General features: G+C 48.0%; 4 protein-coding genes across 4 annotated transcripts; 1 reads left to right on the top strand and 3 right to left on the bottom strand.

Annotated features, from left to right (window-relative positions):
* Window positions 1-2,398: 2,398 nt before the first annotated feature.
* On the top strand, window positions 2,399-2,788 carry PENARI_c007G00598 (uncharacterized protein; the record flags this gene model as incomplete). The annotated part of the gene is made up of 1 exon (XM_022630701.1): window positions 2,399-2,788. The coding sequence occupies one exon, from the start codon at window positions 2,399-2,401 to the stop codon at window positions 2,786-2,788; it is 390 nt and encodes a 129-aa protein (XP_022489221.1).
* Window positions 2,789-4,437: 1,649 nt separating this feature from the next.
* On the bottom strand, window positions 4,438-5,518 carry tif35 (translation initiation factor eIF3 core subunit g; the record flags this gene model as incomplete). Its single annotated transcript, XM_022630924.1, has 4 exons — window positions 4,438-4,490; window positions 4,561-4,732; window positions 4,819-5,440; window positions 5,502-5,518. The coding sequence occupies 4 exons, from the start codon at window positions 5,516-5,518 to the stop codon at window positions 4,438-4,440; spliced, it is 864 nt and encodes a 287-aa protein (XP_022489129.1).
* Window positions 5,519-5,929: 411 nt separating this feature from the next.
* On the bottom strand, window positions 5,930-7,889 carry PENARI_c007G02252 (Hsp70 family protein; the record flags this gene model as incomplete). The annotated part of the gene is made up of 5 exons (XM_022630781.1): window positions 5,930-6,129; window positions 6,197-6,344; window positions 6,428-6,464; window positions 6,520-7,751; window positions 7,806-7,889. 5 exons carry the CDS (start codon window positions 7,887-7,889, stop codon window positions 5,930-5,932), a joined length of 1,701 nt encoding a protein of 566 aa, XP_022488891.1.
* Window positions 7,890-8,932: 1,043 nt separating this feature from the next.
* PENARI_c007G09154 (oxidoreductase, short-chain dehydrogenase/reductase family) lies at window positions 8,933-9,559 on the bottom strand (the record flags this gene model as incomplete). The annotated part of the gene is made up of 1 exon (XM_022631098.1): window positions 8,933-9,559. The coding sequence occupies one exon, from the start codon at window positions 9,557-9,559 to the stop codon at window positions 8,933-8,935; it is 627 nt and encodes a 208-aa protein (XP_022488906.1).
* Window positions 9,560-10,487: the final 928 nt, after the last annotated feature.

Genomic DNA, 10,487 nt, shown 5'->3' with positions numbered 1-10,487 from the left:
CCATGAAAAATCAATAGATTTTTTTCTTTTTTGATGATTTGTATTTCCCCCTACTTCCGGTAAAGCGCGAATGCGGTGGGTGCGCGTCTCCATAGTTAGAGTAGCATCGAATCATCGGCTCCGGCCCCAGACAGTCTGATTGTCGAAGGAACATGACATTGGTCGGAATTCCATGCATGTCCTAGGACCCGACACCTGCTGCACGGACCGTGACTGGGATAGGATGTATTTTCCCTTCCAATTCCCGAAGTCAGATGCCCCAGCACAAACCGACAGACGGGTTACTGCAGGAGAACGAAATAAGATGAAACTAGAAAGGATGGAGGAGATGATCAACGCCCCGGGATAGCCGTGCAGACCCCAGTCCCATGACAGAGGTGATGTATCAGACTTGGAAGCCAATAACAATAAGGTTGGATTTTGGGGGGTGGGAATGGGTTGTCCTCACAAGGAAGAGAAGATCCTTGACCATGGTCCGTGATTTTCGGTGAAAAGCCTGTCGGAGTAGTCCCATCATATTCATTATTGATTTGATTACTTTTGGGTCACCCAGGAGGCTCGAGGATCCCAGCAGCAGTGCTTGCATGAAGAAAGAGGAAGATCATGCGATCGGCGGTTTCCATTGAGCAAGCTGCATTGTTCATGTTGGCAACGTCCTCACCGACAAACCAGGAAGGGGAATAAACACATCACGTTTGAGCTGACATGGCTAACAAATTCCAGTCCAAAAGAAAGAGACCTAGCACACCCGGCTTTCTGTAAAAAAAATGTAAAAAAAAATGTAAAAAATGTAGAAAAGGTAAGACTTAATGAAGGACGTGGATCTCCACTAGGGGCGCTAAAGTAGATGCAACGGGGGAAGGAAATGCACTGGGGGCGGTCCGTACCCGGTAGCCTTTTCCAGAATGGAGCTTTCAGGCCCACCGCAATCTAACCACGGCCTTGGGGGGGTAGATCCAATCCTAGTCTCCATGGGCCCCCATCCTGATCGCGTCGACGGAATTGCATTAGTGGCTGGAAGATCGGCCATCCTGCAGGAGGCTAGCTGGGCGTGATGGAAATGTGCAGGGTGAAAAAGCACCCGCGAGCCCATGATTGGCGGGAGAAGACCTAGATCGAATTCCTCGGAGCCCCAGTAAATGGTAATGGAGGGGGGTATGTTGTGCAGGTTTTTTGCCCCACGTAATGGTGCTTTTGCCAATATCGGAATTATTTGCAGGGTTCTTACTCGAATCGAGACTAGAACGATCAGACGGTGATGAGTGATGTGATAAATGACGATGTTGACATTGCTCGGGTTTTGGCTATCCCTTCCCGAGGCACGTGCAGGGGCGGTGAACCCAGGTAAGTAACGAGTACATGGACTTGCATATTGGAGATGAGTGAGCCGAAGTACAGATGACTTGCAGATACAACTACACATCCAAGTATCTACGTAACTCCAGGGCTATAATAGTCGCCTGCCCCCATATGGCGTACTTGCAATAAGCAAAAGTTATTATATGTCCACTCCACTTCCGATCTATCACTTATATTACAAGATATACACATAACCATAATTGTCCGGACACTGCAGGTACTGTACCAAAGCCTATTCCTGATGATTTGAGTTTCCTGTCGGGGCAATTAGGATGTGCATGAACCCATCAATCTAACCATGGATATGCAGATCGATCAAAACCTTGAAGCAAATTCGAGGTTGCAGTATCCTCCTGTCTCAGCTATATAAAAAAGATTAAATGAAATAAAAAGCAAGACAAAAAGCTGAGACCCTGTCTATATTCAGTGCCCATAGCATATCCCGAGTCCGTGAAGAATTGCCATCTCAACGCGAAAAATACTCCTGTGCAACGGCCATCTACTGCAAGATGAGAAAGCCCCGTGGTCAATGCCATGGATGTTTTACAGCATTCGGCCGGATAGTACAGTAGGCAACAGGTCTATGCAATAGTCAAGAACATGCCGGGGTCGGGATGATCTACTTTGAGACATTTGGAATGTTTTGAATTTCGAATGATCATTGGCTCTGCAGATCAGATGCAAGTGTCATTCTAGACCCCTACAATATGCGCGTTGCTCTGGGATCTTCAATGCGACACACCCAATGGATCCAGACCGTCCATCCTGGTTGGTTCGAGGCAGATTATGCACCAAGTGCGGAAGGAGTTAAAAGGTTTTACTCTTTGTTGCCTGATGTCTGGCCCGGAATAAGGTTTCAACGGTCATTCCGAGACATATCGACCTCAGTTTACTTCACTCTCCATACTTGTCCTCATTCATAGACCGGGTTCGACTTGCTCCACATATCTCGGACACAAGGTTCGGTGATGGGTTACCTATGTATCACTTCTTCCGAAATTGATGCGACAATTGACCTGATTCCTGGTAGCCCGTTGCAATGGATGAGACGAGCTGCAGAGTTAACAAGGCATTCATTTGTCTGACGGTGCTGGTTCACTTCCTTGTCCTCCGTACAGGCAAATTTACTGCCCTATATTGGGATGTCATTGGCAAGCAGCCCTATCCTGTCATCCTAAACCTTGATCGCCTGGATCTCCGGTCCGGCAACATCGATCGTATCACAACCAAGAAGCTCCTGGCAAAAAGGCCCCATCAAAGTCTGAAGGATCCTGACCTTGCCGGCATAGATGGCAAGGCAACGTGTCAGCCAAACAAGGGACTCGCCGGAAGCCAGGAGGTCCCATTGGCTCGCCATCTTCAAACTCTGGACATGAAGCTTGTCAGGTGGGCAACATGCTTTGGATGGCGTCGATGGCAGACCAGTTGAAGATTGCCGAGAGCCAAACAGTCCACCTGTCAGCCGTTATTTTTTGTTTTTCGCCTCTCAGTGGCAATCAACCTTAGCCTTTGTCAACGATTTCTGACAGCGCCCAGCCAACCCTAAGATGCGCCGACGTAGCACGGAGAAACAGCCAAGAAAAAAACCTGCTCAACGGCACGGAGCCGAGAGGTTTCTCAACGAAGAATTGCCCTTCTTGTCGAATCAGTCGAACCAATAGCATCACTATCCTCCTCGTTCTGGCGCTTCAATTCCCTGCAATGTCACCGAGACTTCGGAAAGTCATGAACACCTTTCACATGTGTCTGCCTATCGTACTAGATGGCCGCAGCGGAAGCCAAAAAAAAACACGGTGGCCTGGAGAGCGGTTCAAAGGAAGCAGTAAACAACAGGGTAAAAAAGCTCTCAACGCTCCACTCCACCCCTGTCCACGCAAACCCACTCGGGGGCCAAAAAAGCCAGAGCGCAGGTAAGCTTTCTGCCGCCATCCAAGTCTCTTTCCTAAAAGAAACACCGATACTACGTTATACAATAGCATCCATCCCGTTGCCGGGATATTTAAACAAGTCAATTTTTGCCGGCGAGGCTTGGTGTTTTGAGTTCATTTGAGATCTCTTGTCGATCTATACATAGGTACTTTTGTGATTAGACCGGGGAATCTAGGACCCGAGGCGTAGATAGTACGAAGTAAAGCGTGTCTGTGCCTCGCCTTGTGGGTACTGTACATCGGAGACAGGTACAGTTACCAGCTCTAGAAGGATCCATTCCGGTGTCATCTCCACTGTCATCCGAAGATGCAGAATTTGATGTCTCAAATGCTTGAACCACCACATTCCCTGGGATGTATCTGATATTGGAGCAGTCGAGGCCTGCGCCTTTTTTCTTTCTTTTGAGGGTGACGGCTTACCCCTGTCTATGGTTTGGTGGATTTCTTGTCAGCCGAGCATTGCACCAGATCTATGATATTCATGGACATGGTGATATAACTGGTTTTGTATACTGAAGTCAAAGGTGGAGGGAGGTTGAGGCTGACTCCTTTTGCAAATTGAGGGATACCCGAGGACCGCAGAATGAAGGTCCATCTATGCAATGTGAATAGCTTGAGAAAGTTGAGTCGTGAAATGAGCGTGGTGGATAACTGACATCTTGCACATGTACCATGCTTGGTCGATGTTGAGATCGACCCCGTACCAACCACATTCCTCACGACCATGTTAAACCAGAACTTAGATTATCAAGGGATTGGGTGCTATATTGACATAGATGATGTCTACGGGGTGGACGATCCAGGAACAATACACGTGGCACATGTCCCATGGGAGCATGGAATGTTCCGTGGTTGGCATGAAGCAAATATAGAATAAAACCTTCTATAAACAAGCGCCGATTCTACCCAGGATCAATAAATGGCCACAGAAACCAAGACCATGCAGAATTGGAATGAAATGTCTCTTAACCCATTGCTTTTGTATCTGACGAATGCAAGTATATGACATGAAGGATGTCTTTTTGGTAATCATCATTATCAATCAGATCATACAGTACAAAGGAAGAGAGGATCGGCCGAAAGGCAGGCCCGCCTGAGAAGAAGGAAACAATCCAACCAGAAAGTCGTAAAAGAAAACCGAGAAACGAATTTAAGTAGACCGCTTGGCGAACTCGACGCGGAGAATGAGGTGGCGGTAACCGACTAGAAGAAGAAAGTGTTAGCGCTCTGGGGACTTGTCCAATGTCAATGCTGAAACAGGGTAAAAACATACAGCCATCCACCTTCTCGCAAGCAAGCGCCGCATCGCCACGGTCCGCATAGCTGATGAATGCGAAGCCCTTGGCCCTCTGGGTTTCCCGATCCCGAGCAAGGAAGACTCTGGTAACACGACCGAACCGTTCGAAGAGATCCCGCAACTCCTGTTCCTCTGCCAACTCGCTGACCTGTTTGAAAGAAAGAAGTAAAAATCAGCACGGAACCAATGTAACAACCGCAGCCCTCGTAAAAGGGCAGATAGAGCAGTACGTACGTTTGTAACTCTCAGAGTCGCCAAATCGTCCTTCTCGAAGCGACCACCCATCTTCTCGCCACCGCCAGCACCACCCTTCCGCATGTGAGGAGGCACGTAGCTGGAGCCCGAAGCACCGAGACCACCCTTATCCTCTTCCACATCGGCAGCACCAGCACCAGCGGTACCCTCCTCGACGGGGGCCATGGTGTCCTTGAAGGGACAGCGGGCCGTGAAATGCTCTCCGGAACAAATACGACACTTGACCTTCTTGTCCTTGAGCTGGTCCTTCATGCTGCCCTTCTCGCCGCCGTCCTTCTCGGCCTCCTTGGCCTGTGCCTTCCAGTTAACACTGGGGCGGAAGACGATGTTCTCGCCGACGGAGGTGGTGTCGAAGGAGGGACCGGCGGCGTGGCCCTTCTCGTTTCCGAACTTTTCCCATTTGCGGCGTTCGGCGACTTGAGGGTTGACGTGTTCACGGACCACTGTGGTCTTAATCCGGCGGGTGACCTTCACTTTCTTGTTGTCATCGTTAAAGCGGTAAGAGATGACGGTCTTGGTGCCGTCTTTGTTCGCGATCACTTGTTGCGCGGGGAGCGCGGAGGGGTCATCGAATTCCTCATCGTCGGCCCAGTCGGCGCGGCTGGAAATTGAAAAATTTGTTAGACAGAAGAATTTGAGGGGTTTTGATGGGGTTTACTCACTTCCCAAGTTTAGACATGGTGTGTGTAGTGGTGTTATTGAACTGCGGCTGAATTTCTGGATTTCTTTCAAAGGCGAATCCGTTGTGGATTTGATAAATTACTGTGGCGCTGTGGCTGGTGAAGTCACGTGGGGCGGTGATACCCCCAGTCCTCTTTCTCCTTTCGACATCCTGTTTATAGTGCGGGTAAAAGCAGAAACAACTAAGAGCAAGAGCAACTTGCGTTTTTTGCTCTACGGTATATCTAAGTACACCGATACCATCCATTGAAAAACCACACCGAACCCCATTGCGCTAAAATCATGCTCCCACTAACCACCAGCCATACCAATCCCCCATAGCGTATGAAAACCGCCTGCCACCAACAAACCTTCTTAGCGCTATGTTCATAGAACATAGTCTTCTTGATACGGTTCATGAAATCATGTTTTAGACGTAGTCAACCTTGACTGAACCATGATCTTTACCACCAAACCACAACGAATGCTCGCAGTGTGCGGAATAGTACCTGGCCTGTATCTTGTACTCGACCTTGTAGTACTCCTTCCAATCTGCACCGACTTTAACCGGGATAGTCGCCTTGGAGATACGGTCAAGTGGCGGTTCAAGGATCGCGTGTTTCTTGATCGCTTCGAGATGTAACGATACTTTAGTATCTTCAGATATGACAAGTAGCCAAGCGAAAGGATCACTTACTTCGATTGAAGTACAACGGCGCATCTTCCCCTTCGAGTGTATTCAACTCATAAATTTGAACCGGGACAGAATTCACCTCGCCTTGTGTTTTGAGAAGATGCCTGACATAGGATGTAGTGATTGGCACTGACTCTTGTACATCCTCCCCCTATCATTTTCATTAGCCCTCAACCTCACTTATCCGGATATATTTCTGCGAATACTGGCCTTGTGTATGAACCATTTCATCACAGTGATGTAAAAGGCCCCATGGTAGAAATCCCAATACCTTTTAGTACAGTCTAAGGTTAGCATGAGTCGTTATTTAGGACCATAATAGTCACCTTTTCCGTAGATCATGACCATCCTCGAACGGAACATTTATCGTAACACCGTAATGCTTTCGAGACACCCGAGACTCGACCTGGATTTGGGGCGCAGGATCAGACATGTCAGCGAGCGCTTTTACACAAGCCCCTCTGGCGACAGAGGTCCACCCATTAACAGGGGCGATGATGTTAATTTCGGGGGGAATGAAACGGCGCAGATATTCAAACAATAGCGGGCTTTGTCCAAACCCACCGACGAGGAAAACGGACTTGGGGCGGTTTTTCGAAAGCCGAATTTGACGCATGACTAACTCGAGGGTTTCGGTCAGAACAGGGAGTAATGTATCCATCAGCTCCTGGCCTGTCACTTTGTAAGAAGTTCGATGTATACCAAGTGATTCATTATCAGCGAGCCCTGGTACCGGGACGAAAAAATCTTGTTTCGTATCACCGCTAAAGCTTCTCTTCGTCTCCATTTCAAACTCACGCATGGCAGCTCCCAGAGTATCGTCGTCCCAACCCTCGCAATTTCCCAGTCGCCCAGAGAGAAAATGTTCGAAAAGATTGTTCAGGAAAATCCCCCCGCAAAGTTTACCGTCGCCGGCAGCGGACTCCTTCAGACGAAGCACGGGCTGAAGCGCAAGAATTGTGAAGGTGATGCAATCCACAGTTCCACCTCCTGCGTCGCAGATAACAATAGTGTCATCGACTTCAAGGGCGGAGAGATGACCCTTTGTCATAACATGGACTGCCGCGGCTTCGGGCTCCGAAATGATTTGAATATCCGAGGCTCGTCCGAAGCCAGCTTTCTCGGCGCAAGTACGTGTCTGGGCTTTCGCCTTTTCTGGCCACATAGCGGGAACCGCGATCACATATTTGAACGACATCGAATCAAGAGCGGTGCCAAACTGTTCCTTGAGAACCTTTGGAATATGCTCTTGCAAAGCATGTAGATAATCGATCAAAACTTTGTTTGCTGTCACCCTATGTGGGTAATTCATACGTCGAGGATCATGGTGATCGGGCAGAAGGGTAGCCTTGCGATGCTTCCTTCCCTCAGGGACGAGATCCAGTTTGAACGATTGAAGACGTGGCATGTTCTTGGGAATTTGGGCTCCCCAGACAGGCAAGACTTTGCGATTGTCGTAGTTGTATGCCAGTTCAGAGGGCGTCTTGTCGGCTGTCTGACCACCGAGGTCGCCAGCAATATTGTAAGGCCATCGTTGGATGATATGTATGGCCTCAGGCTGAACAGGTTAGCATATCACGCATTCGAAGTAACAAGCCTATCATTCACCCACGTTGGCCGTATGAGCCCATGCTATGCCGGAAAACGTTGTACCAAAGTCTATGGCCACAACGATATCTTTCTTTGGCTGCGTCATGGTTGAAGTTCGATTGAAGGATGATCAAGGAATAGTTAAAGAATGAGAGAAGATCAGTAAATGTGGAACTCGGCTTCTCTCAAGAAAAGAAAACTGTAATGCTCAAATTTAGCGTTTTGATCACAAGGATACAGATTCTTCGGATCTGTTCCAAGGTTAATTTTGTGGTTCAAAGCCAGTCAGCGAAGGGTGAGAATTTGTACTTAAAGTTCTGATGCTGCCTAGTGACAAGCAGATAAGATAGAAACACCAGACTGGAGGTATTGAGATTTGCGAATAGAAGCGTGGAATTAAGACGGGAGTAAGAATTGAGAAGCGTAGGAGCTTGGCCTTGAAGCTTTAATGCGCGAGAAACGCGATTAATGCCCGTGGGATTTGTCAGTGGGATTGAACAAAGAGACTGAAGAATGAATGAGAATGTTTGATCAGTGTGTGAAGTGGATGCAAGAAGAAGAAGAAGAAGAAGAAGAAAAAGAAGAAGAAGTCAAGTTTTTAGACCCCTTGTACGTTGTTCAAAACCCATTGCAGCATATTTGGGTCTAGACACCATCTAGGAAAGGGTATATGGTAAGAGAGAAACTCGGGCGTAGCTTTAAAGACGAAGGATTCAATACTATTAGCCTCCAAAATCTTGCTTTAATTCATGCACGGGGTAGAAATGCATGAATGTCACTTCTTTGACGGCAACCACCTCTCCCTCTGGTGTATGACGAACGAGTCCAGGGAATAGAAGCTCCAGGCATTTACCAACCACGGTATTCTCAGGCAGATTGTTGAAGCTGGCTGGCAGAACTTCGCGTTCAATGAATTCGAAAATAGACGTATTATATAGCTTACTCCTTGGATAGGTACCATAACAGATGCAGTAGCGAAGCACAAAAGTAGTGGAATTACACGCAGCCAAGACAAACCAGGACAAATAAGAGGAAAGGGCCAACACAATGTAAGGAAGCAATATATCAGACCTTCACAAATCATGAACATTCTAATCACCACATTAAACCGAAAAATAACAAGACTTGACAAAAGAAAAGGACACAATCTCAAAACTCCTTCAAAGCCTCCTCAGTCCACTCCCACAACCTTCCCGCAAGCGCCCCCTCCCGATCCACAGCAACAGAATCTAAACTCCCATCCATAAACTTCCCAACAGGCTCATAATAACCCCCATTAACAACCCCCTTTTCTTCATTCTTTCCATTCTCCCACTCTACAAAATCAACAGTAGCAGCCCAAACCTGATTATACGCCCCCTCCTCAGGCTTCACAAACCTCCACCAAGCAGTAGCATAAACAACAGCCCGATTCTTTAAACTCATCGCATCAACCAAACCCGTGTTCACAATACCAGGATGAACAGCCAAAAACTTAACCCCAGATACCCTCTTGGCCAGTTCACGCGCGTATAGCATATTCGCAAGCTTACTCTGCCCATACCGGTGCCATGGACCAAGGAAACACTTATCCTGATCTGTATCCAGCGTCTCAAATACGATCCCGCCGCGCGGGTGGAAAAACCAGCCTTCTGAGGTGAGGATGACGATCCGGGGATCATCAGACGTGGCCTGGAGGAGTGGAAGGAGTTTCTTGATAAGCAGCGCGTGACCGAGGTGGTTTGTTCCGAATTGAATTTCGTAGCCGTCGGTTGTTTGACCTGGTGGGACGGCCATTATGCCGGCGTTGCACATTAGGATGTCTAGTTTTGGGGGTGGGGATTGCGAGAGGAAGGCTTCGGCAGACTGATTTATTGAGGCGAGGGAGGTAAGGTCGCATTTTATAAATGATATTTGGACTTGCGGGTTTGTGGATTGGATTTGGCTTATTGTTTCTGAGGCTCGGGTTTCGTTGCGGCCGCTTATATAGATGTGGGATGGGTTGTGTTTTGCTAGGTGGATTGCTGAGCTTGCGCCTAGGCCCTTTGTTCCTGTAGTGTTGGGGTTAGGATTGGGATTGAGGTGGGAGGATGTGAAGAGTGGGATTCACCTCCTGTTATGAATATTGATTTGCCAGTTAGGTCTGGGACATCTTTTTCTGGGTTGTAATCGAATGGCATAGTTGAGGTATGAATTAGGGCTAAGTTACGATAGAGGTTCCTGGTGCAGATGGGTCAAAGGAATTTGTAGAACGAGTTTTGATTGAAAGTTGCGCTTGAGAGGAGTGTCAAAATGAGATTCTATGCGGAATTCTCGCCTGATTTATTGCCAAACACGAGTGAAGCCCGGAATTGGAGTCTGACCGAATGCCACTTGGGAAGTAAGGAAAGGCTTGGTCTCCACATGCCTGCATCGGCCAATAAGAGCTCGTAGTTTCCAAGCCCTCCAACAATATGCCCGCGCTCTGCGCCTCAGCTGCTTCCATGCTTTCCTCGCTAAGTCGGTCCGATATCTTACCGAAACACAGGCTCCAATATTTGGTTTCAGTTCCCCCGGCTCCGAACAATCATGGCCAACATGTATCTGGTTGAGACCGGTGGCGTCGCTGTGCGAGTCACGCCCACTCCAGAAATTGACAAGTTACATTTACAGAGTCGAACAAGATCAAAACTAAAAAGATTGATGCAAATGCTGAATTGATATGCAACTATAGACATGCATAAAT

The sequence above is a fragment of the Penicillium arizonense genome (genome assembly GCF_001773325.1).
Source record: "Penicillium arizonense strain CBS 141311 chromosome Unknown PENARI_contig007, whole genome shotgun sequence".
NCBI lineage: Eukaryota > Fungi > Ascomycota > Eurotiomycetes > Eurotiales > Aspergillaceae > Penicillium > Penicillium arizonense.
Note: the sequence above shows the minus strand (reverse complement) of the source record. Positions and strands in the feature narration are given on the sequence as shown.